The sequence below is a fragment of the Epinephelus lanceolatus genome, chromosome 23 (assembly GCF_041903045.1).
Source record: "Epinephelus lanceolatus isolate andai-2023 chromosome 23, ASM4190304v1, whole genome shotgun sequence".
In the NCBI taxonomy this organism is placed as follows: domain Eukaryota; kingdom Metazoa; phylum Chordata; class Actinopteri; order Perciformes; family Serranidae; genus Epinephelus; species Epinephelus lanceolatus.
Genome location: NC_135756.1, coordinates 30,685,717 through 30,712,753, shown reverse-complemented (window position 1 = coordinate 30,712,753; position 27,037 = coordinate 30,685,717). Strand labels below are relative to the sequence as shown.

General features: G+C 41.0%; 1 protein-coding gene across 8 annotated transcripts in view; it reads left to right on the top strand.

The window, feature by feature from the left end:
* Positions 1-27,037, top strand: part of sbf1 (SET binding factor 1) — an 86,501-nt gene that overhangs the window by 35,709 nt on the left and 23,755 nt on the right. For 5 of the 8 annotated variants that reach the window (XM_033614744.2, XM_078164993.1, XM_033614745.2 and 2 more), the window contains 15 exons: positions 5,108-5,137; positions 8,245-8,350; positions 8,714-8,846; positions 9,007-9,115; positions 11,335-11,448; positions 22,361-22,438; positions 22,768-22,881; positions 23,530-23,658; positions 23,791-23,889; positions 24,235-24,442; positions 24,776-24,888; positions 25,121-25,270; positions 25,468-25,536; positions 26,385-26,546; positions 26,757-27,022. In XM_033614744.2, coding sequence (XP_033470635.1) covers positions 5,108-5,137; positions 8,245-8,350; positions 8,714-8,846; positions 9,007-9,115; positions 11,335-11,448; positions 22,361-22,438; positions 22,768-22,881; positions 23,530-23,658; positions 23,791-23,889; positions 24,235-24,442; positions 24,776-24,888; positions 25,121-25,270; positions 25,468-25,536; positions 26,385-26,546; positions 26,757-27,022 — 1,880 coding nt within the window. The remainder of the gene's footprint in view (positions 1-5,107; positions 5,138-8,244; positions 8,351-8,713; positions 8,847-9,006; positions 9,116-11,334; positions 11,449-22,360; positions 22,439-22,767; positions 22,882-23,529; positions 23,659-23,790; positions 23,890-24,234; positions 24,443-24,775; positions 24,889-25,120; positions 25,271-25,467; positions 25,537-26,384; positions 26,547-26,756; positions 27,023-27,037) is intronic. The other 3 variants (XM_033614747.2, XM_078164992.1, XM_033614746.2) reach the window with 1 other exon arrangement.

Sequence of the window (27,037 nt, the reverse complement as noted above, 5' to 3'; positions counted from 1 at the left end):
GGAATGTTCTTTCTTGCAGTCATTTCAAATCATGCGTGATTGATGGCGCTTGACCTGCTTTTTTGTGTGTTTTGTGATCATACAGTTTTTACAGGATCATGTTAATCATTTCAAATATTCATTTCTTTTTTTCCATCTCACATATTTGTTATAAACTTGATTTGTTGCAGCTATTACGCATTTCAAAACACTGATTATTTTCAAGTTGTCTTCCCCACACACACACACACACACACACACACACACACAAACACACACACATTCAAACTGGTTGCCGTGCAGGTCGTAGTTCAGTTGCTGGGTGACCATATGGGACAGCAGATGGCTTCCTACCGGGCAGCACAGCGTCTGAATGAGAGAATCAGATCTAATCAGTATTAACACACATACAGACCCAAACAGCAGAGGCTAATGCGCGGCTCGCCTCACACACTAACACACATCTGAAAACACAATCACTCATCGGTGCACACACACTCTCCTAGCTTACCTCCTTCAAACAGACATCTATGTATGTACTGCTTCCACCTATTCAAGCACAAACAGTTCTGTTCCTCTAACTCAAGACAGCGACAGGCCACTTGGAAAAGAGTAACACAGACACACACTTACACACATTCCTATAACTGTTTAATTACACAGGACGCTTCTATCAGCCTCACTAAATGTATGTCATTACCACAGAGTCTGTCTGTTCACGTCAGCCTCTCCCAGACACACACAACTGAATAGCTCCAGCAACGTGACACTGAACTCATCTCTGCCATTAGTCATGTTGTCTTGGAAACACTGTCACACACCGAACAGCTTTTGTCACAGACCTTCTGCAGAGCCAACATGGGATTTGTATTTGATGTATAAGTGAACATGTTTTGGTAAAAAAAAAAAAAAAAACAACTACAACCGACATCAAAGAACTAATGGCGATGAAGTCCAACTGTTGGGATACCTAATGTTGCATATTTTTGGCAACAAAGTTGCACATGAACACAGCACAAATGCTGCAGCCGCATGAGGGGAAATAACTGCATACCAGCAGGCGGTGATAGTCTGTTATCATGTGTCATTTAAAAAAGAAAACCGTCAGGATGGATAAAAGACGCAAGTTAGCCAGTTAGTGCATTAACAACACAACCATATGTTGAAAGAACTAATGATATTTACTGTGCACCAGCAAACAAAAATACAAACAGAGCTCAGTTGCTAAAGAAACCCCTTAACTAATATAACAAGTTTGTTATGCCTTCACGCCCTCTTGACTTTAGCTGCTTGTTTACTGCTTGTTTACTTTCCTCCGATGGGCTCTGTTGTATCTGACGCCAATTCAGCATACTGCCTGCTGAAAAAAAAGACATCATGGGGCAATGAGTTTAAGTTTAAGTTTATTTACTTTATTAATCCCCCTGAGGAGAAATGCAGTGTTTTCACTCTTGCTTGTCAATTACACACAGGTCCGAAAGACACACACATGCACAAACAGGACCTATACATGCACAAAGTGGAGAGATGTCAGAGTGAGGGGGCTGCCCTTGGTGAGGCGCCCCGAGCGGCTGGGGGGTACAGTGCCTTGCTCAAGGGCACCTCGGCAGTGCCCAGGAGGTGAACCAGCCCCTCAGCCACCAGTCCACGCTCCATATTTTGGTCCGGCAGGGACTCGAACAGGCGACCCTCTGGTTCCCAATCCAAGTCCCTATGGACTGAGCTACTGCCGCCCCATTGAGGGCCAATGGGGCGGGACACACTGCTAAAACAAGTGTGACAGATGCTTACCAACAGCCCGACATCAACCAACGGCTGTCTGTCGGCTTGGTGTGTTAGGGCCCTTAAAGTACCTTTAGTATTTGAGTCTGTGTATGCAAGCACTGTATGGTCAATTTTCTTGTCTAAATGTGTTTTTTAAGTTGCATTATTAAAAACATTTTTACATGATAGAGCCCTGGGCTAAGTAAAAGAAGCTCAGCGTGAATCCAGTAACGTCAACATCTTACAAGATGTAGCATGACAGTAAAAAAATCTATACTTAGACAGACTTGGAAATAGTTTTAAGTTTATGTTAGAAGACATTTTAATTCATCTATAAAGAAATCTTGATGCAGTATTCCTATAAAAATGTCCCATTGGCAAATGTTGCCAAAAACAGTTTGACTACCCAGGTATAGACTCACAAGTCAGTGTTTAGACGCTTTGCTTAACGAAAGACTGATGACTTTCTCCCTGATATTGTGTTTAGATGGGCGGATACAATTTCAGAGTTTAAAAAAACTCCCTACGTTGCAGAACCAATCGTAAATCCGCAGGGTGGTCCTTTGGTGGCTCGCTGAACTCTTGTGCTCGTAAACATAGTCCAGCTGCGTTAAAAGTTTTAAACAAAGTCGCTGTAAGTCCTTCATTTCCACAATCTTGTGGACTGAGCACACGTTTGATAAAACGGAGTTAAATCTCTTGACATCCATTTTCAAGCTCTGTGTGTTTGTTTCCTTGCAGACGAGAAAAGGGGAGCACACATTTCCGGGAGGGTGTGTCCTTTTCAGAAATGCAAGAGGCGTTGCTTTGTTGCTGGCTGTTCTCTCCGGTGTGTTAAACACACTTTAGAAAGGAGTGTCACCAGACTATCAGAAGGCGGAGATCTCTGATTGTCTGGTGGCGAGACTAACCCAGGTATAAAACTACCCGATCTTCTGTCTCATTGAGCCCATAGAGAAAGCACACAGGAGACTTCACCGGCTGAACAGCTACCTTCCAGTGTAGCCCTCTGCTTACTTGAATTATTGAATTGTGCGGCTCTTGTAGACGTTCCAAATGTTATCAGACATAAGAGATTAAAACCCAGTAGTGAAACATGTCATTTTGCGGGGATAGTGATACTCAAAAACATGTATCCACTGATTTAGAGACATCTCCTTCCCAATATAAGTCTATTGGGAGAAGTTTTTTTGAGCCCAGTGGCATGACATGACAGACCTGGAAGTTGTTATCCCATGGTTTGGCCACTATGTCAAATTCTGGCACTGTTCTTGAGGGCTTGTTTTAATCTCAGCTAAATGTTCGCTAACACCCTCCCTCCAAACAGCAAATGTCCAACTGTAGTTTGGCAGCTGTAAGTTGGGATAGCAGGTCTGTCAAGCTGTGAACACAAGGCTTTAGTAAGAGTGATTTTCCTGATATAACAGGTTTGAATGATTATTTCTTTTTTACCCTTTCCATACCAAAAAGTGTATGAAATGAATTAAATCATGAGTTTGTAAGATGCAGATGTTAGCATGTCCAGCTATGTAGATTACCACCAACAGTACTAACGCAGTATTACTTTCAATGCCAAGTAACTTTTTATTGTACATTATCTTGTCGTCACGGTGTTACATTGACCACCACACATTGGTTAGTCCTCATCCTGAAAGTTGTAATATTAAAAGTTAGCATTGTAAACTGCATATTTGCTGTTTATGAATAGAAAGAGGGAACAGATTTAGTGAGTAGTCACTTTGGCAAAACATTGGATAACTGCAGAGGCCTGAACTTTTTAAAAACAGTAATAGAGCAAGCTGTCTTATCGACGTCTGTTGAGTGACTAAAGAGGGTCTTAGTTCCTTCTATCATATAACCCTGGGCTGCTTTTCTCATATGGAGTCCACATTTATCTAAAAAACACTTCCAGTTGCAGCACTGCTCTGCAGTTTGTGATAAACTAAAGATTAGGTTCTTTTTTTTTTTACAAGTGAATTGCTAACAGGTTGACCAGCAGGATGTTACAACACTCCAGTCATTTATCTGAGTAGTTTACACAACCCTAATATGAAGTGAACTTCAGGCTGTTGGCCTGATGTGAGACACGATGAATTACAGAGGTGGAGCAGCAGGGTGGCCTTGTGGCTTGTAAAACCACCCTTAACACAGAAGTGACAAACCACTGAGTTCATACTCATCCTGTCTCCTGTGGTTAAGCCCCCTTGACCAAAATAAAGGATCCCCACAATCTGTACAGTACATGACCATGACCTGTGTGTGTGTGTCTGCCCTGTGTGTGTGTCTGTGTGTGTGTGGTAGTGTCAGATTTCCCCATGGTGTGGGATGACTTCTATTTACAATGGCAAAGAGTCAAGTGCTTATCCATCAGTGATTGAGCTGTTACAGGAAAATGTGTAAATCTGTGTCTAACACGAACTCATGTGACAGAGGGAATTCCAATCCCTATTTCTGTCACACTGCCAAATGCTCTGACTGACTGAATATGATTTACGAGGAACACATTAGAGCTTTAAGGCATAACTGAGAGAAAACCCACTTCAAACTGAAAGTTGCACAAGTTGTTCTGCTTGAGGTCAATGCCACTTTCTGTAAGTCGATCACATGACGAGACACTTGATGGTTCTCACGTAGCTGGTGACCTTCAGTTTTTCCCTTTACCTCTGATCACTGAGGTATGACAGTGAGTTTGAGGTTAGAAGGTGATTTCAGTGGAGGAAGTCCGCTGTTTCCAGTATCACTTTGTGTACCTGTTGTGGCTTAAAACAGTCATAAGGTGATGGAAAAGCCAAACTGTGGTCTGATGTTCCCAGTTTTCAAATAAGAGTATCTCAGCTCACACCAGTGTTACTGTTACAGTGTAATTCAATATCATGGAAGGATGGAGAAGTTTGTACTTCCCATTTAATAGCATCTGATAGATTCTAGTCTCTCACAAGACAAAAGCAGACATTTCTTAATATCATAGAATCTCACTGTATTACCCAGCCCTTATTGCTGTATATATATATGACATTCATTTATCAGTATTTGTACTGTTGTTGCTCTCTGTGAGTTTATTTTGAGTTAGGAGAAGAACGACATAATGAATCATCTGTTGCTGTTATTGCGCTGCCGGATGCTAAATGATGGCTCTGTTTTGTTTTGCACGTTTTGTTTTGTCTCTCATGTCTAATGTTGCACTCATCCTATATTTTTACACACCGCCATCTTGCAGTTCATGTTTACGATGTTATTGTTTGTGCCGCTTACTTGTTTTGCCATGCTGATACATTACTGTCATATTGTTGTTAAGTTTGGGCACTCTGTGCCCTCACTCCTGTTGTTTCTAACCTGTGTCTTATCCTGCTGTGTGCTCGTGTAGCCGGGCCAGGAGGAGAGAGAGGAGAGTTTGGTACGCCGGCCTGACTTTATTCTCCCCTCGTCACCAATCAGCTCCAAGCTTTCTCTCGCTTCCTTTTTCTCCACCCATTCCCCTCAGCCAATCCATGCACGCCTCCTGTGGCAGAAGAACAAATCAAAATGCTTTTATCCAGACTCAATATGTGACCAACAACTGATCATTTCAAATTAAGTACACATCTAATATAAGCCTCTCAAAATTTTACCATAGAGTCAATATAAAGATTAGATAGTTTTAAATAAATGTATAAGTCAGGGTTGTCCCTTCAACCTGGAGATCATATTTTTTTAAGCAGTAGATAAATATTTAATAAATGGTTTATAGCACACAATAATGCAGTTGTATTCAGCTATAAAGGCATTTAACTGTATATTAATGTACAATGTTTGTCAGTACTTACAAGTTCTCCTGTGAAGACATACAATTGTAATTAAATTCGTAGGCATTCACTATCTGCTTATACAGCAGGCTCCACTTCTGGTGCCCACAGGAGGAGTTACAGTTATTGACAAATGCGTTAAAGGTATACTGTGCAGGAAGTGTCTGTCACTGTTTGTTAATATAAAATTTAAACCTGGCCCCTCCTCCCTTCACTGCTTGCACACACACACACACACACACACACACACTGCAAGCTGCTCATTGTAGTAGTCTGACTCACCAGATGCCATTGGCCGGCTATTTAGGTCGGCATTCTCCCTTTCTTGCACTATCTGTGTGTTTGGGTTTTCAAAATCCCCTTTACTACAGGAAAAACAAAAGCAACCTCTAAGCTAACAACCTACCACTGAAAATGGCAAGTTTTGATGGAAATTAGGATCGTGCAATGAGACATACCTGCTTTGTTCTTTCTGGGAATTGTTGTAAATGTCTACAATGAATAAAACAACTTGTGAACGCACCTTTGAAAAGCCCAGACTCTTTGGCCAGTTGGAGTTGATTTGCCAGAGGTTTTTACTCTGTCAGTGGCAATCGGCAGTTACTGACTTCAGAAATATACCGATCCAGTCCATTTCACACAAGCTTCTGTGATATTGTGGCAATAATATTCTGCAACAGCCACATATGGCCAGAATTTGTTGTAATGGAAAAGCTGATACTTTAGCAAGCTTTCTAAGTTGATCGCCATTACCTATGGCCAACTCTACGTCGCTCTTCATCCCCATCCTCTCCTTCAGTGCTCACCAGTGAGGTTAAATTAAAAGTCAGCTCCAGATTTACTTTGTCCGCTTGGCGTTTTGCCACGCTCTGTTCACGCCTTTTCGGCACTGTGTCTGCAATTCTCGTAGCTTCCTCTTGGATACATGTTGCTGCTACCTGGTCACTACCTTTCTATAAAGTTGCGACCTCATCTGAGCCCTGTTATCGGCTCATGGAAACACACAAACATGAACTTCCTGACCACAGCAAAATAAAACAATAGATGCAGAAGACAGAGTATCTGCAGATGAATATATTGCTACACACTTCTAGGGGGTCATAAGTGATTGTGAGGGAGTCCTTTTGTATGAGACCATACAATGTTTTTTAAGAAAATCCTGCAGAGTATACCTTTAATAAAAAATAAATAAAGTTTTATTGGCTTACGACTAGATTTTTTTGTGCTATAAACTATTTTTTTTACATGTTTATACACTGCTTGTAAATGGGGACTTTAAAAAAGGTGTTGCCTAGTGAATAGTTTCACACCCTCAGTTAGTTTCCTACTCCAGTGAGCATCAGAAGTTAGTAACAAAGCCTGTTGCCGTCCAGTTATGAGAAGTCATTTATAACAGTGATGAAGATGATACACCATAGCCATGCAGATATTAGAAAAAATTATGCACACCTCCAGCCTGTCAGAATTAAGTATTCCCTCAGTGCATGTATGTAGCAAATTAACATTCGCATATCTGCCCCTTATTATCAAACCTCAAAAGCCAAATGATAAATTGAACACGTCTGATGATCAGTTGTTGGATCACAGTATTGCATCGCTAACAGCTCGCCTGTGGTTGCTGATGCTATTTCTGCTGCAGCTGCAGAGAGCATGAAATAATGCTGCACTTTGCCCTCCCAGCTGCACACATCCATACTGACTGGGTACATTTGAGCCACTTAAGGTGAAGCTTTCTTTCAGAAACAAATTTCGAATCAAACTGGTTTGTGAACCCTGAAAGCCCTCTGGCAAGATTAAAATACACCTTGGATGTCTGCTGTTGCTCAAAACTGGCCAGGTGTTATTACAAGTAAGGAGAATGTGTCATGTAAATCAAAAATCCAGTAGTCGTGTGATCTTGCCTCAAACTTCCTCATGTTGTGCTTCAATACTTAGTTATGCTGTATTATTGTGCTGTGTATTGATTTGTATTTTTTCACTCTATATCACCCCCATTCCCGCTATATGCTCGTTATTCAAACTACATGCAAGTCGATTTTTATTGGCTGTATCTTCTGTCTGGAGCTCAGTAGATGTTCAGTTTTCAAAGTCAGCACTATCTGTAACGAAGGACATAGTCATTAGACAAAGTGTAGTGCATATCAGAGATCTTAAATTTCCTCCCTGTTATAAGCAGCATCTCTGTTGTTTAACATTTTTAAGAAAGACACTTTGTTTAAGCCTTTTAACAGACTGCAGATCAGATCAGATTCTACAGTTTTAAAGGTTAATGTTTTTGCAGGACATGCTTCATGGCCCCAAATGAATCATCCATACAGATTCGCCCTGATCAATCTCCTTTGCTCACATTCAACCGCAGTGGAAAAATCGCCTGCGCATGACACCGCCATGTCGCTGGGATTTCTCTCTCCCATAAAGGCTCATTGACGCAGTGGTGCTGGTGTTGTTTTACAGTAAGGTTGTTGGCATGGAGTCCTGCTCAGCTCCATTCATGTCCCGATCAGCTGGAATGGCTTGTGTTTTATTTGTGATGTACCTGCTAAGCTTCTGGGGTTCTCTGTCTCTCTGCTGCTGACTCACGCTGCTCACTGGACACGTACAACTGTGATTTAACCACGCTGTCAAACCCCTGATTTTCTCGGAAACACCATTCTTCTATGGTTTTCCCACTTCCCTGTTCAATCCCTCTTTTCTCTCCCCCGTCCTTGTCAATCTGTAGAGGACTATAACGTTAGGTGCTGGCGACCGGCAAGTTATCCAGACCCCCATCGATGACTCTCTTCCTGTCAGTGGCAGCAGCGTGGCCCAGCTCTTCAGGCAGCTTGGTATGGTTGATTATAATATGGGTTATTCTCTACACCTGCCCAATTTGAAATGTGGGTTTTTACAGATTGAAACTAAGTGAATCTAACTTTTTTGCTAAACTCATTTTATAGATGGAGATTTCTTCTCAAACAAATATCATATGACCGCTAGCAAAACCCAAAATGTTGTGTCCGTGTTTAATCACAGTATTTATTATTATTATTATTATTATTATTATTATTATTATGATTATTATTATTTTTATTTTTTTTTATTTTAACTGGATAACTTACTCCATTATTATTGGTAGACCCTATGATTATGACTTTGTTTTGTGTCCTGGACTCCTTGTGATGGCTTGTCTCTGCTCTCTTCTCCCTCAGGTATAGTCAACGTGTTGTATCTGTTCTGTGCTGCCCTGACGGAACATAAGATCCTGTTCCTGTCCAGCAGCTACCAGAGACTAACAGACGCCTGCCGGGGATTGCTGGCCATCATGTTCCCCCTTAAATACAGGTGTGATCCCACTCCTCAGTCTCTCCACGTGGGATCTGTAGATCTTTCTCCGGGTTATATTTTAATTTCAGGACACATCTGATTAAATATCTAATGGGTGGAGCAGATTAAAGCGAGATGGGTATAGTGCTAAATCTCTTTCTGTTTGTGTCCCTTTAAGCTTCACCTATGTTCCCATCTTGCCTGGGAAGCTACTAGAGGTCCTGAGCACCCCAACCCCCTTCATCATCGGTGTCAATTCATTCTTTCGCTCGGAGACACAAGAACTGGTGGGTTCTCTTCACTACAATACAACACACCAGTGTGACAATGACATGACATGATGTGTATATTTGGAAAATACAAAGACAGTTCTATTATTTCTGAGTTTAAAAAGCATCACACAGAGACAATCACGTGTTCACACAGAGATTAATAGACACCTGAGCCTGAAGCTTGTTGGCGTTGTTTTTCCTCTTCAAGTCTCGGTGCCAATTAAAGTCACATTTTAGGGAATTAGGACGCATTTTTACCATAGACTATAAAAAATAATGGATCGAGGCACCTGACTGAGAGCCCGAGAACACCATCTGCAGACAACCTGTCATCTAAAAAAGATGTTGTTCATCCGCCTGTCTATTTATTTGTTCTTGTGAACACAGAATCTCAAGAACACGTTGAGGGAATTTTCTCAAACTTGGCACAAATATCCACTTAGACACAACAATAAACTGGTAAACTTTTTGTGGTGAAAGGTCAAGGTCACTGTGACCTAGCGTCCATCTCATTCTCATGAACATGATGTCTCAAAAATGCCTTGAAGAGATTTCCTTATTATGCACAAACGTCAGCTTCAAGTCAACAATGAACTGATTAGATTTTGGTGGTTAAAGATCAATGTGATCTTGCATCTGTTTTATTCTCTTGAATGAAAGAGTACTCAAGGATGAACTAATTAGAATTTGGTAGTCAAAGGTCACTGTGACCTCACAAAAAAAAAAAAAAAATGTTTTTGGCCATGACATAGGAATTCATATGCCAATTATGACAATATTTCACACAAATGTCTAATGTGATAAAATGAGGAAGTGATGACATTTTATATCCAAAAGATCAGAAGTCAGCTTCACTGTGACATAATAATGTTCTGCAAAAACACCTTTCTGGACATATCTTAGGAACAGAAGGGGAGACATTCGATCCAATACTGAAGGGGTGACACCAATCTTTGGTGTTCATCTTGAAACTAAACTGATTGTATAGATCTTCTGTGCTGTCGGGGGGCAGTGTGTGTGTGTGAAGCATCCATGTATTAGAAGTCATAGCTACTTTGCAGCAACATTTATATGTGAAGCATTGACAACTGTCATTTCTATATGTCTGGACAGACATGGATGTAAACTGCAACTAGAGTGGTTAGGAGAGGCGTACAACTGCAAGGCAGTAATTCTAGCAATGTTAGATCTTAAAAATATCCTGATGAAGGGCTACGCTGTCTCTCATTCTCCATCATAATAGTTTTATGGGAGATTCTTGGCGGTGCCTTCTAAAAAGAGAATATGAGCCGACAGAAAACAACCAGGGATGCAGTCTGAAGCAGCAGAAAATGTTGGCACCACACAGCCAGCTGGGGGACAAAATGCCAACTACACACAATCCACCCTGTCAACAATAAACAAACAGCCAGAATGATTAAAAAACCCAGCGGGCATTGTGGGGAAGAAAGAGTGGCTGGAACAGCTGCTGCCAGAAATGTGATTAGATAGAAGAAATCTTAGTGTTAAAAGTTGAATGTATTGTTTCATAGTTTAATAAACCAGAATGACTTTCAAAATCAGACTATGAAGAAGCCCTGTAACAGTATACACTTACATATACCCTCAGCCTCTCTGACATGGACCTGAGTTTTGATTACGATGAAGAAAATGTTCAATGTAAACTCTCACTGACCCATTCAGCAATGGTTCATCTGTCTTTTAATAAACTGTCTTTCTTCGTAGATTCTCATACAGTACTCTTAAGAGTCTGTGCCAAGATAACTGATACCAGTATACATGGCAATAATTACTGTCTAGATCTAACGATCAAAGAAAATGATCTGCTGTCTTATTAAAGCCTGATGAGAGTGTAATGAACCCTCCTGTTAGAGATGTCTGACCGTATGCTGCTGCATGCCGCCCTGATGGAGCCATTGTCTCACATCACAACGAAACACTGTGTTTTGTACAGTAGTCATATGCCCTTTATCAGTGTAGGAGCAGTGGTCAGGGTCAAGGGTCAGAGGTTATCATTTGGTCAGCCTTTCCTACCGTCTGCACTGAAACTCGACTGTGTGTGTTTTCTTGTTTGATGGTTAGGATCCCGTAATAAGCAGCTGTCGACAGGGACGACTTTGTTTCTGCGTTTGTCTTTCATTTGCTGTTATCAGCCTGTGTATCATGCTGCTGTGCTTTTATCAACAGGCTCTGAGGCAGAGATGAAAAGTGTGTTTGTATGTGTGTGTTTTCAGTTGGATGTGATCATCGCTGACCTGGACGGTGGCACAGTGACCATCCCCGAGTGTGTCCACATCTCCCTGCTGCCTGAACCACTCCTCCAGCAAACCCAGACTGTGCTCTCCATGGTAAGATCTGAAACTGAAACTCTGAACACACCCACGATACACACTGTGAGTGAGTGCTGGGAAATCTCATTAACATCCAGTGGGTGGTTTCTACCAAGCGGTAAATTCCCCAGCGGTGCTTTATGGGTAGAGATGCCAGGAAGCTTTTGAGGCACTGTTTTCCTCCTTTTTCTTGGCATTTTCTTTTTTTTTCTTTCAGGTTGAATTTTGGGTTTGGTGTGATTGACTGTGAAAGTAAAAGTCAACCCTATATTTGCTCTTTATGGCGTTTTGTCTAGCCATATTTGCATTTTTCAGTGCTGGTTCTTTTGGATTCCTCCTGCTTACAGTCTGGCATTTTTCTTAAATCCCTGACCTCACCTGAGTGCTGTGAGGGTACATACCCATAATCATCCCGAGCACAGAAAATAAGAAAATCCAGGCAGAGGGCAGAGTCTCTTGAGGTCATGTATCTATATGTTATTAACTGTAATATGACAATGGTGTAAAACCACGTCTAGCAATGTATATGAAAAATAAAATAAACATATTACATACCTGTCTAGGTGGAAGAGGGCCAATTCAGGATCAGTTTTGAATCATTTTAAATCCTGCACTTCTCTATCTGTTGAGCGACAGATCAAGGTTGTTCCATGGGTTTGCCCATGCTCACGTTCCTTTTTTTTTTTTTTTTTTCCAAGATATTTTTTGGGGAAATTTTTGCCTTTAATTGATAGGACAGCTAAGCGTGAAGGGGAGAGAGAGAGAGAGAGAGAGAGAGAGAGAGAGAGAGAGAGAGAGAGAGAGAGAGAGAGAGAGAGAGAGAGAGAGAGAGAGAGAGAGAGAGAGAGAGAGAGAGAGAGAGAGAGAGAGAGAGAGAGAGAGAGAGAGAGAGAGAGAGAGAGAGAGAGAGAGAGAGAGAGAGAGAGAGAGAGAGAATGACATGCAGACATGCAGCAAAGGGCCACAGGCTGGAGTCGAACCCGGGCCGCTGTGGCAGTAGCCTTGTACATGGGGCGCCTGCTCTATCCACTAAGCCACCAATGCCCCCACTTTCCCTTTTAGCTCCTTTTTGTTCTGCGTTTGTTCTTTTTCTCTTTGCTGATCTTGCCCCAATATCAGCCATAATCAAAAAATAACATTCTCTAAAGAAGTATGTCCTCCTGCTTCCTTTGAATGGGCTAACGTACGACTAACTGCTAAACTTTGCCTGGGGAAATGTTAACATAAACTCTTCCGATGCGTGCCTTAAATCATTTTGTCTGATTTAGCAGGGAATCGGATCCTGTGATCCCTTGCTTCTCGCTGATGGTCTTATGCTCATGTAGATCATGTACAGGCATCAATATTAAATTGAGACTGTTTTATAACAGTTAAAAACTCACTGTAGCTGCTATAAGTTAAACACATAAATAATAAGTTCAGTATTTTTAGATGTTTCTAAGAGATACAAAAAATTATTTAAAAGAAAAACCCATCCAAAATATTCTTTGTCTCTCAAAATGAAATTGTGTGAGTAACTTTGGATCAGCCCTTGTCCACCTGTCTGTTACATTCATCTGTCACATACAACATGTGTATTGTGACATCCTCCATCGTGTTCGGAAATCATTCACTGAGGATGACATGTTGCCCTTTCCTAAATTAATTTCCATGTTGTTTTTTTATACAATTTCAAATCATGACATTTACAAAATCGTTCTTGTTTCTATGTGTCATATGTTGGAATGGAATAGAAAATTTTAGTTGAAGGCAAATCTTCTGTGTTGTTATTTTGTGGTTTAGCTTGATTTTAGTTGAAGCTTGGAGCGATGATGCAACCAACTCAGCTGTTGTTATAACCATATCAAACACACACACACACACACACACACACACACACACACACAGAGTAAAGAACGTCCTATCAAGCGCAATTCCTGCCCTGCACTATTGTGTTCATATCAAACACTTCAAATAATGCCAGCTCATATCAAGCACTTTACTGCATCCTGCAGTGTCAGCCCCTTCCAGTATCTTAGTGCCAGCCCATTCTGAGAAATGTTTTTTTTTTTATCTGTGTGTAAACAAATGATTTTCCAGCTTCCTTATTCTCTTATTGATATCTGCAGAATGTATTAATTTCTTTCCTGCTTCCCTTTGTTGCTACTGTTTACTGTGTGCACGTTACATAACAAACGTGAGATGATACTGTAAAACAGTGGGATTAGTTGCCTCACGTATGCAGGTGCTGCAGGAAATTCCCCTCAGATTGCAGTCATGTGCAAAACTCAATAAGGAACAATGGGTGAATGCAGTGTATTATTCCAGGCTTGTTCTGAAATTTGTCTGTTTGATTCAATGTCTCAGATAGTTTTTATTGTCAAATAATTTTGACATAGGAATATTGGAAGTGCTCTACACTCACCTCTCAGACTAATCTGCCAGCTCACGTGCAACTGCAGAGTTGTAAACAGTCTGCTGCACAAACAAGTTGTGATGACACTGTTTAGAGAATTATACAGCGCTCATAAAAAGTATTCACTCCCTTAAACTGTCATATGTTTTATTCTTTTACTGCATTAATAACAGTGGCTGTAATCTGGATTTAATGACACAGATTACAAAGACTAAGAGTCTACAGCCATGCTGGCGGCTCTGTGAGGCTGTATTTCAGCTATAATCTCACATCATCATGCTAACATTTAATAGAGATATTTCAGTCTGGACCACAATGGTCGACTGACTGACTGACTGACATAGCAATCCTTAGAGACACGCTGCTAGCATGGTAAAAACAACTCTTCACTATCAAGGTGAAAATAAATCTCCACAAATGAATACAAAATACACAGAATACAAACTACAACACAGAGAACATTTGTTTTCCAGCAAGACAGCAGCCACAAACATAAAGCCAAAGCTAAACTGAAGTGAATTGGAAATTTGTTGCTCACTTAATGTCTCTATGCAACTTCGTGGCACTTTTGTGCAATTTTGCAAGAACAATGAAGAGAAGTTGCAATGTCCACATTGTGCAAACCTGATACCGCCCGTCTGCTTGGGCTGTACGACTGCAGAAACTCATTATTGTAAAACAGTAAAACGTTAAAGGTAAAACCAAGTGCTTGAGATAAGATCAAATCAGTTCAGGACAAACATTGTCCCTCCATCTTTATATGAAATGGATTGCTTCCAGTTATCTTAATTGCACAGATTCAGTTGTGGGAAAATCCTCGTAGCGTGTGTTATGATACCAAGTCATCCGTTCCTGGATAATCTGGTTTGTTGTGATTGCAGTCACGTTTAATACAGGACGATTCACTTTATTTGATTTTTGTCCCAGCATGAAATGACTGATGAGTTTCTGGTAAAAGGTTGGCTCAGACCAGAGGGTAGTTTTCCCTCTGCTGGTTGCGCAGGGTTGGAGTTTTTGGAAATGTGATGTCACTGAGGCAGAGGATAGGATGTGTTTATTTGGCTGGAGCTGGTATCCACTGCTCTGTCTCAACTCAGATATGCCAAGAGTGTATTTAGATGCTGCGAGGAGTCAAACACACTCTTCCCACGGACTCTTGTCTCGAAATATTTGTGCTAGAAGAAATGCATTGTCCTGTTTTTGTTATTTTAACAAAATAGAGGCTGAAGATACAGTCTCTACTTCTCTGCAGATGTCATGTAAAAAAAGCTTCAATAAATTCTACAGTTGCAGTATGATGATATGCTGCATGATCTGCATAGATAAACAGCACTTCTTAATTTATGTCACAATTAACTGTCTCAAAATTTCCAGCATGTCCTGCAGTTAAATACTTGGTTTTACAAACTGCTATACAAAACATGGAAAATAATACTGGACGAATAATTGGAAGGTCTTATTTTGACTCTTTTTGACTTAGAAATAAAGATATTAAAGTCCCACTTATGGATGATTGTGGAAAGGCTATAAATGAATCTGCTATCTCTTCCCCTACGAATTATGTTTTTAAAGGGCATATTTTTAGACTTTTTATGTCTGTGCGGATAGCCGTTGCTGGAGGCATTATGTTTTCAGGTTGTCTGTCCCATTCTTGTAAACATGATATCTCAAGAAAGACTTTGAATTTTGAATTTCACAGGCGTCCACTTGGACTCAGTAATGAACTAATTAGATTTTGGTGGTCATAGGTCAAAGGTCAGGGTCACTGTGACCTTGCATCAGTCTCATTCTCATGTATGCCATATGTCATGAAGGCCTTGAGGAAATTTCTTCAAATTTGGCACAAATGTCCACTTGGACTCAAGAATTAACTGATTAGAATTCGGTGTTCAAAGGTCAAGTTTACTGTGACCTTACAAAACAAAACAAAGAGAACCTGTCATTTGTCTCTTGGAGCTGTATTTCATCTGAATGGTGAAATTGTAGAAAATAACACAAAAAGCACGAAAATAGCAGAATGGACTGATTTCAGGCATGCCCAACACCATGTCTGGCTCTGATCCTCAAACCAAAACAATGTCTTTGGCGTAATTCTTCTTACTGCATCCACTGTCTCACCTTTTCCTGTATTGGATCAATAGTTTATGTTCTTCACTCAGCCTCAACAGCATTCTACATCAGTCGTGTTAGTCATTAATACTTTCTCTACGTGTTTTCCTGCAGACACTGACTCTGCCCTCTGCCCTCTTATCTTCACACAGACATAATATGTAGCCAGATCGTCACTGCATAACCTTGTGATGTGCTTCTTTTATCTTAATTATATCCTTTTAATGGTTTTATTATCTTTAGTTTTTATCTATGCTGATGTCCTTTGTGTCTTGAGAAAAAAGCTAATTAAAAGTGTGACAAGGTGACTTACTGCAAGAAAGTAAACCCTGATTTTGTCCCATGAATCCTATATGAATTATATTTATTATTATTTTATTTTATTATTGTGTCATGTCAAGGAGAGATTAGAGTGGTAAAACCTATGGTTATGGTGGGCATTGTTCTACTCATTTGAGGATCTGTATACCCAGTTTTAATTCAATTCAATTCAATTTTATTTTATTTATAAAGCCCAATATCACAAATCACAATTTGCCTCACAGGTCTTTACAGCATACGACATCCCTCTGTCCTTAAGACCCTCACAGCGGATAAGGAAAAACTCCCCAAAAAAAACCCCTTTAACGGGGGAAAAAAAAACGGTAGAAACCTCAGGAAGAGCAACTGAGGAGGGATCCCTCTTCCAGGACGGACAGACGTGCAATAGATGTCGTACAGAACAGATCAGCATAATAAATTAACAGTAATCCATATGACACAATGAGACAGAGAGAGAGAGAGAGAGAGAGAGAGAGAGAGAGAGAGATGCAGGTAATGACAGTAGCTTACAACAACATTAATGAAAGTAATAATATTATAGTTATAGTTCTGGCTACTGTGGTACAATATGTTGAAAGTATGTATTAATATCAGACAGCATACTTGTGTGACAATAGTCATATGTGTATAATAACAGTAGAAGTATGACTAATGACTAATGATGTCAGCAGCAGCAGGAGGCATCTGGCAGGACCACGGCAGCAGCACAACCACACACGTCACGCTGTCCAGGCACCGCTGCGGTATGAGTTATTCTGAGAGACAGTGGAGCACAAAGGCTCCGGAGAAGAAGCCGAGTTAGTGACATCCAGAATGGCTGAGTTAGCAAGATGCAGTAATAGGATGAGAGTGAGAGAGAGAGAGAGAGAGAGAGAGAGAGGGAGCCCGGTGTATTATAGGGGGTCCTCCGGCAGACTAGGCCTAAGTCAGCCTAACTAGGGGCTGGTACAGGGCAAGCCTGAGCCAGCCCTAACTATAAGCTTTATCAAAGAGGAAAGTCTTAAGTCTAGTCTTAAATGTGGAGACGGTGTCTGCCTCCCAGACCGTAACAGGAAGATGATTCCACAGGAGAGGAGCCTGATAGCTGAAGGCTCTGGCTCCTGATCTGCTTTTGGAGACTTTAGGGACCACGAGTAACCCTGCGTTCTCAGAGCGCAGTGTTCTGGTGGGATAATATGGCACTATGAGCTCTCTAAGATATGACGGAGCTTGACCATTTAGAGCTTTATAAGTTAACAGTAGGATTTTAAATTCAATTCTGGATTTTACAGGGAGCCAGTGCAGAGAAGCTAAAACAGGAGAAATATGATCTCGTTTCTTAGTTCCTGTTAGTACACGAGCTGCTGCATTCTGAATTAGCTGGAGAGTTTTTAAGGACTTACTAGAGCTACCTGATAATAGAGAGTTACAGTAATCCAGCCTTGAGGTAACAAAAGCGTGGACCAATTTTTCTGCATCTTTTCGGGTCAGGATAGGCCTAATTTTCGCAATATTACGCAGATGAAAAAATGCAGTCCGTGAGGTTTGCTTTAAATGAGAATTAAAAGACAAATCTTGATCAAATATTACTCCGAGGTTTCTTACGGTAGTGCTAGAGGCCAGAGCAATGCCATCTGGAGAAACTATGTCATCAGATAAAGAGTCTCTGAGTTGTTTGGGGCCAAGAACAATAACTTCAGTTTTGTCTGAATTTAACATCAGGAAATTGGTGCTCATCCAATTTTTTATGTCTTTAAGGCAGTTATGGAGTTTAGTTAATTGATTACTTTCTTCTGGCTTCATCGATAAATACAACTGTGTATCATCCGCATAACAATGGAAATTTATAGAGTGATTTCTAATGATGTTACCTAAAGGAAGCATATATAGAGTAAATAGGATTGGTCCGAGCACAGAACCTTGCGGAACTCCAAAACAAACTTTGGTACGTAAGGATGATTCATTACGAACGTCAACAAATTGAAAACGATCAGATAAATAAGATTTAAACCAGCTTAGTGCTGAACCTTTTAGGCCAATTAAGTGATCCAGTCTCTGCAGTAGAATTTGATGGTCAATTGTGTCAAACGCCGCACTAAGATCTAATAAAACAAGAACAGAGACGAGTCCTTTGTCTGAAGCAATCAGAAGGTCATTTGTAATTTTAACTAGAGCTGTCTCAGTGCTATGATGCACTCTAAATCCTGACTGAAATTCCTCAAATAAATTATTATCCTGGAGAAAATCACACAGCTGGTCTGCGACTACTTTCTCAAGGATCTTTGACATAAAGGGAAGATTAGATATTGGTCTATAGTTGGCTAACACCTCTGGATCCAGGGTGGGCTTTTTTAGGAGAGGTTTAATTACAGCTACCTTAAAAGACTGTGGTACATAGCCTGTTAATAGGGATATATTGATCATATCTAATATATGAGTGTTAACTAAAGGAAAGACCTCCTTAAGTAGCCTAGTTGGGATGGGGTCTAAGAGACACGTTGATGATTTAGATGAAGAAATCACTGCGGTCAATTCTTGAAGAGAAATTGGGGAGAAGCAATCTAAATATATATTAGATTCTACAGCTGTGTTTGAGGTTAGATAGGTAGGCCTACCATCTGAGGGCAGGAGGTCATGAATTTTGCCTCTAATAGTTAGAATTTTGTCATTAAAAAAGCTCATAAAATCATTACTGCTAAGGGCTAAAGGAATACAAGGCTCAATAGAGCTTTGACTCTCAGTCAGCCTGGCTACAGTGCTGAAAAGAAACCTGGGGTTGTTCTTGTTTTCTTCTATTAATGCTGAGTAATAGTTTGCTCTGGCATTGCGGAGGCCCCTCTTATAAGTTTTGAGACTGTCTGTCCAGATTAAACGAGATTCTTCCAGTTTGGTTAATCGCCAATTCCTTTCAAATTTTCGCGATATTTGTTTTAACCTACGGGTTTGAGAGTTATACCAAGGAGCAAACTTTCTTTGCTTTGTTAACTTCTTTTTAAGAGGAGCTACAGAGTCGAGCGTTGTTCGCAGCGAGCCTACGGCGCTATCAACAAAATGATCAATTTGGGAGAGGTTAAAGTCGGCACGGGAAACCTCTGTTACTGAAGGTATTGGTATTGAATTTAACGACGAAGTAATCTTTTCCTTAAATTTTGTGACAGCACTATCTGATAAACATCTAGTATAGTAACTGTTGCTGAGTGGCGTGTAATCGAGTAAAAAGAAATCAAAAGTAATCAGATAATGATCTGATAGCAAGGGATTCTGTGGAAAGACTTTTAGGTTATCAATTTCAATTCCATACGTCAGAACTAGATCGAGGGTATGGTTAAAACAGTGAGTGGGTTCATGTACACCCTGACTGAAGCCAATGGAGTCTATTAATGAGATAAACGCGGTAGCCAGGGAGTCATTATCAACGTCGACATGAATGTTAAAATCGCCTACAATAATAACTTTATCTGATTTAAGAACTAAACTGGATAAAAACTCTGAGAATTCAGATACAAATTCAGAATACGGGCCAGGAGCACGGTACACTATAACAAATAAAAGTGGCTGCGAGGTTTTCCAGGTCGGATGTAAAACACTAAGAACGAGGCTTTCAAATGAATTATAATCTAGTTTAGGTTTAGGGCTGATTAACAGACTAGAGTTAAAAATGGCTGCAACTCCCCCTCCTCGGCCGCTGCCTCGAGGAATGTGGGTATTATTATGACTGGGAGGAGTGGACTCATTTAGACTAACATATTCATCTTGACACAGCCAGGTTTCAGTGAGACTGAGTAAATCAATATGATTATCTGATATTAATTCAATTACCATCCCATTAAAAGTTCCAACAGCAGCTTTTTATGCCTCTGCGCTGCTGATAACCGTAGATGGAGGCATTATGTTTTCGGGTCATCTGTCCATCCACTTTTCAACGTGATATCTCAAGAACACTTAAAGAGAATCTCTTCAAATTTGGCACAAACATCCACATTGACAGCGACTGAGTAGATTTTGGTGGTCAAAGGTCAAGGTCACTGTGACTTTATCTGTCTCATTCTTGTGAACATGATGGCTCAAGAACACATTGAGGGAATTCTTTTCAAATTTGGCACAAACGTTTACTTGAACAAAACAATGAACTGATTGGATTTTGGTGGTCAAAGGGCAAAGTCAGTGTAACTTTGCATCCATCTCATTCTTGTAAATGTGATAGCTCAAGGGTGCCTTGAGGGAATTTCTTAAAATTTGGCACAAACATCAACTTGTACTCAAGTATAAAATGACAGGATGGGAACTAGTGATGCAACTTGACTGGTTTGTGGAGGCATACAGCTGTGAGGCGGTAATTTTGTTCCTTTCATCAGCTTTGTGTCACAGTGTCCTCAAGCAAGACACTGAACCTTAACCCACTGACTGGGGCATCTGCTAAATGCCTAAGATGACAAGACCCAAGACGAATTGATCTAATTATAAAGTGATTTTATTGTTGTGAAACACCCCACATGTTGTTGTGTCTCTGTGCTTTATGGCTTATAACTTGGAGACTCTTGTGTGTTGTGGTCCTTGCTCTGCATTAATGGAATAAGAGATAAAACAAGTCAAAGAGAAGTTCACTGGGTTATGGGTCTGTGTCCTTAGCCAGCAGGGTTGTGTGTGCGGACACCAGCACAGATTTATAAACTGGAGGATTTTGCAGGTTTCCACCTGGGTGGAGGACTAATGGCCCAAACAAACTCCAAGTATCATCCCATCCAGTCAGCTCGCATAGGTGGGACTGACCTCCTTTATTGAAACGAGACAAAAGAGAGATAACTGCAAAGCTGGAAAACTGATCGGGGGTTGTGTAGCAGGTCTTTAGTTTGTTAAATTGTTCTAAAATATTCCCTGGGGAAAGGTAGAAGCTGGCTGGGGTGAAGGCTGCGGGAACGATGATGCTGTAGATTGTTGAGCAGCAACCCTAAATCAGGGCTTAGCTGCTGTGCTCTCCTTACATTGAATGAATGTTCATAAAACAGCCTGAGACCAAAGGCTGTCTCCCCAAAGTATTATGTGTTAACAGTGTCTGTAGATTGGGCTCTGGATATGTGACTGCTGCTACTGTGTCTAACGCCATTTAATGAAAGGTGGAGTTAAATTATTTTGCTTTTCTAAAGTTAGACATAAAAAGCTCTAATCTTTCAATGAGAATTTTTTTTATTGTTTCCACTTTACTACAAGCTTTTGATCAAAAAGTATTTTTTAAAAAGGCACATATCAGTTACGGTCTTTTTAAAGAAAATGCCTCCACTTGAAGGCCTCCAAAGCCAAGAATAATAACTGTAGTGAATCACAGATAAGTGTTTTTATGATTCTCTTATTTGGTCATAATGACATAATGATTACATTATGTAATCTTTGACATAATTTTTCTCTTTAAGTATATATATGTTTGTATATTAAAAAAAAATATATATATAGGCCAACAGTCATACTGGAGGGGAGTAGTTCTTCACTGCTATAGCCACTATGGCCTAAAATAGGGGCTAAAGCTAATATTGTAAATGTGATAGCTCAGTTTGCCAGTTGTTTTCTTGAATAGTCATTGTTAGAAAATTATTACAAATGCATGTTACACTTTCCTTTAGATTTTCTTGATCCAACAAATAGTTTAAACCCAAAGATATTCAGTTTACTGCCATGTATGACAAACAAAAGCATCAAATTATCACATCTGAGAAGTTGGAACCAGCAAATGTTTGGGTTTTTATGCTTAAAGAAATTAGGACATTCATCATTCATATTTATCAATTAATTAATTGTTGCAACATTTTCCTAAAGTATAGTTATAGGTAGTGTTTAATTGACAGGTGGTTTCCAATTAGTGCAGTGCATAAACAATACAGCAGTGTCAAGTTTGCTAAAAAATGTGGCAATCAAAACAAACATGACTGTATGGTTTCAAGAAAACAAAAGTCATGGATTGCCACTTTACTAATTATGCAGTTCATCACATTGTGATTTGATCTCTGCTGTCAATAGAAATCACCAGATTTCTCTCAGGGTTTGACTCTGATGCAGCAGGAACAAGCTGCAGTAGAACGGCTGTGAGAGGGAGCTAAACGGTGATTGATGGTGGCTTCATGTTTGTTGTTGTAGGTTTTGGATCCAGAGCTAGAAGTGGCTGATCATGCCTTTCCCCCACTCTCCACACAACCCTCTGCACTCAAGATCCAGGTAAGAAAAACACTCTGCTATTAACCTGCAGCTTTGTTCTCAAAAAAGCAGGAAGACTCATATTAATATTGAGGTTTTTATCATTAAGTCTTTTTACTACATGACTTGTGAGAAATAAACAAAATGAAAAAGATTTTTTTAGCTCTGGTCCTGATTGTACAGCACTTCTCCTGTAATTGTAACCTGTAAAGTCAGTACAATGATGCATTCTGGGCACAGCATTAACTTCAAGAGGCAACACTTTTCAATTGACAGCATAATGAATTACTCCATTATTCCTTCAGTTGGTGTGTGTGTTGGCTTTAACTTGACTGTTGTGTTTATTTCAGGATAAGGAGATCCGGGGAGTCTTCCTGTGGCTGTTTGCTCGGCTCTTTCAGGGCTATCGCTGGTGTTTACACATCATCCGCATTCATCCCGAACCAGTGATTCGCTTCCATAAGGTCTGTTAATAATATTATAATAACTCAGACCAATCATCTGTGTGTTTGTAAGAAAATAAGTGACTGTAAGAGTGTTCAAAGAGAAGTGGACGTAACCTCTAGGTCAGAAGAGTGAAGCAGGTCTGATGTGCCTTAAACCTGCATTCTTTCTAGTGGCCAGCAGGGTGTACATTTAAATAGCCGTGAACTTTTTTTGGATGTTGTCCTTTCACAGTGTTTTAGTTCATCAAAGTTAATCGTAACATTTTGGTCGCATGAAAACGTCTTGTTCAGCGTACAGTTGCTCGAAAAGACCCTCTAAAGAGTCGGCTGCTCTATTTTTTTTTAAGCACATTTTGTTATAGCCCATTTCTCACTAGCCAACTTCAACAACCAAATCAATGTCACAGTTAATGTCAATCTCGGATGCACCTCGCTAATCGAGCTAGTGCTAGCGTTAGCTTACCCCTTGCTTCTCCACAACACTATCTCTCCGTCTAAATAGACTCACCTTTGGCTCCAAAAAACCAAGATGGCGATGGCTTAAGTGCCAGACTTGAGGTTTAAAAGCAGTAGTCAACAATTCAGTGGTTGATGTCATTGTTGCTACGTCCGCTTCTTTATAGAATCTATGGAACAGCATCAGATTATTGTAACATGTTTCCACAGGCTGCCTTCCTGGGCCAGAGGTCGCTGACAGAGGACGACTTCCTCATGAAGGTCTTGGATGGCATGGCATTTGCAGGCTTCGTGTCAGAGAGAGGGCCTCCTTACAGAGCCACTGATCTGTTTGATGATGTAAGTCTGTCTGTACATTGTGTCTGTCACTGTTCGACTGAGGGGTAATTAAACATACATGGCTCAGATATGAAAGACAGCTGCTGATGTTGGAGCTTTGAGTAAGTTTACATCCTTGCCCTGTTTCCTCAGCTGGTAGCCAATCAGGTGGAGCGCATCCGACAAGAGGAGACCTGTCCGCACAAAGTCATGAACCACGTGAAGGAACTGGCTGAGCAGCTTTTCAAAAATGTATGTTCTCTCATGAAATTAAGAACAAATGATGGGTAAGTAACAGGCGTTTCTTGAGAAATGCTTGTTACTTATTCATCATTCTGCTGGTTTCTTGTTAGTCCTGCTGTCTTTTTCTCTCTTACTTGTTTACTCTTGTGAGACGCTTCCATCACTTTTTTGGCTCAGTATATTCTTAACTTTTCTTTCCATTTTCTTTCTCTCCCTGTCTCTTACATCTAATAGTATGAAACATGTCCTTTCTACTATAACTCTGTTTATGTTCAGTCACTTCTTTGTTATCCGTACCTCACCAGTTTTCCTCTTTGTCCCTTCTTTATTCTTGCTGTCTTCCCCTCCCTTTAGGAGAATCCTTACCCCGCTGTGGCGATGCACAAAGTCCAGCGACCGTCAGAAAACAGCCAGAACACCGCACAGAATCAGACGCCGTTCCCTTCGTTGGACGAGGTAGCGGTGCAGCTCTTCATCGACCATGCTGCCGCCAAGCTCAAGACTGCACCTCCTGTGGTCAAGGCGGAGCTCAAGGGCATGGTGCCATCTGGGCCCCCACTGGGTGAGCAGGGCAGGGGGCTGTGTTTATGTGTAATGTCTGGATAGTTTGAAATTAGAAGACACTCACCTGGTTAGACAGAGGTGGTGACACTTGACGAAGGTTTGTTGTGAGGCGGCGGGTGTTGGGCTTGATAGCTGCATATGTAAAAGTGTAACACCAAGTTCAACATCTCCACTTCCACCTCAAACTTCCTGTGTGAACTTTTCACTGCGACAGTCTGTCTCACAGCACGGTTCACTGTGACAGTCTGTCTCACAGTGTGTGTTTAATGGGGTTGAGTTCTGTGCCACAGTGATGAATGAGCGTCTGATCATTTCTCCCATGTCTCCACAGGAGATGTCGTGGACAGGAATGGCCACGTGATGGCCAACAGCGCACGCAGGCTGGAGGTGGTCAGGAACTGCATCACGTACATCTTTGAGAACAAGATGCTGGAGGCCAAGAAGGTGAGAGTGACGTATTCCATGACCAGACTGACTGAACATTTGAGGAGAGTTTCCTACAGTTTCTGTCACAAAACACTGCATACCCGCATCAGAAACAAAACATCCTTGGGTTTATTTTTGCTTCTCAAGATCTTATTTCAAACATGTCCAATATTTTGTGCTATTGGTTGTTTGATTTTTGTGAAGTGACCATTTGTGTGATTCTGCTGTTGTTTTTATCGTCTCTGTCCAGTTAATGCCAGCTGTACTGCGAGCATTGAAGGGTCGGGCCGCCCGGGTTTGTTTGACCCAGGAGCTCAATCAACATGTTCTACAGAATCGAGCTGTACTGGATGACCAGCAGTTTGACTACATTGTCCGAATGATGAACTGCACCTTACAAGTGAGCCTAAAGATACAAAAATATCACTAGAATCAATAATTTAGCAGAAGACACTACTAATTAGATGTTAACTACTAAACTAAAGCTGATACAATGAATAGTCCAATACATAGTCTCAGAGGATATATTTTGAATGCAGTTGTGTTTTACGGATTGCAAGTTGTCTCATCATTCATTGGTCCTCTGTTTCTGTTTAGGACTGCTCACATATAGATGAACACGGTATTGCAGCTGCCCTCCTTCCACTTGTCACAGCCTTCTGCAGAGTAAGTTCATACCCAGTGTCACCAGAGTCAATACACATGGCCCAAATTCAGCCTTATCTACAGCTAAGAATATGTTAAGTCACTTAAAACCCAGTGTTCCCTCATGGTTTTACAAGTAGCCCTCCCTAAGTCCCGCCCCTTTTTGCTCACAGAGCAAAAAGGGGCAGAACCTCAGTCAGATTTCCCCTTTTCTGTTATACCTCAATATACTATGTGCTAATTAAAAATGCTGAAAAGAAAACCACATTTTGAAGATAGTTAATAGTTGCTGGGGGACTATCAGTCTTGTAATCACATCTTAAGTTGCCTAATGTTAGCAAAACAATAGCTAACCAGTTAGCTAACATTTAGCCATACAGCCTAATGTCAGATCACCAGCTAAGCCAGGTTTGCTTCCTCCTTATTTCTGTGCTAACGTTAAAGAGATTTAATAAAGGACGGATAGGTTGGTTGCTGACATATTTTTAAGATGACATGAATTATTGTTAGCAAGAAAAGATCCAGGCTAACGTCGCTAGCCTTGATCCCCTTTGTTCATAAAAGTTAACATTGTGAACAAATCCTTCCATCTGAAGCTATACTGCCTGACTTCCAGAGAGTATCTAATAAACATTGCACTACCCAGTGTCACCATGTCTCTTTTTGTCGAGCGGGTCCGACCTAGCAACAGTAACTAAGGGGGGCGGACATGATCATTTAATCGACTGAGTGAGGCGACTTTAAGGTCAGAACTGTTTTGAGGTTGATGGGAATGTCTTTGTCTGAACATGCATACTCCAGTTCCATGTCCAGATGTTTTAAGCGGCTTGCTTCCCTCATAAAAGTCTCTTCATGTGTTTGTCTGACAGAAAATGGGCGCAGGCATCACTCAGTTTGCCTACAGCTGCGTACAGGAGCACATGGTGTGGACCACCATGCAGTTCTGGGAAGCCATGTTCTACAGCGACGTACAGAACCACATCAGAGCCCTTTACCTGGAGACAGACGATGTAGAGCAGCAAAACAACTCTGTGAGCACTTACTTTACAGTATGGTACCAGAGTGAACAAAGATGAATGATAGTCTTGCACATTGTTTAAAGTTTTTTGGTGATTTTTTTGGAAGAAATCTGCCACCACAGCTTGTAGATTGATGACTCAGTCTGCCAACCTGCTGAGCTGAGTGTCATTTCTGTCTTGAGATGATTAATCACTAACAAACCTCCTTTGGTTTGCTCTCAGGAGCAGCAGGACGGGTCGGGCAGTGGGAGGGAAATCAGCGCCCTGGAGCTGGCGTCAGAGCAAAGCCGGCTGTGGCCGACACTCAGCAAGGAAATGCAGACGGAGCGCGTGCAGAAGGAGGAGAGCACGGTGTTCAGCCAGGCCATCCACTACGCCAACAGGATGAGCTACCTGCTGCTGCCACTGGACACCAGCAAGAACCGGCTGCTGAGGAGCTCCGGTCTCGGAGATGTGGAGAGCGTCAGCAACAGCTACGTCACAAACAGGTATGGACAGTTGTT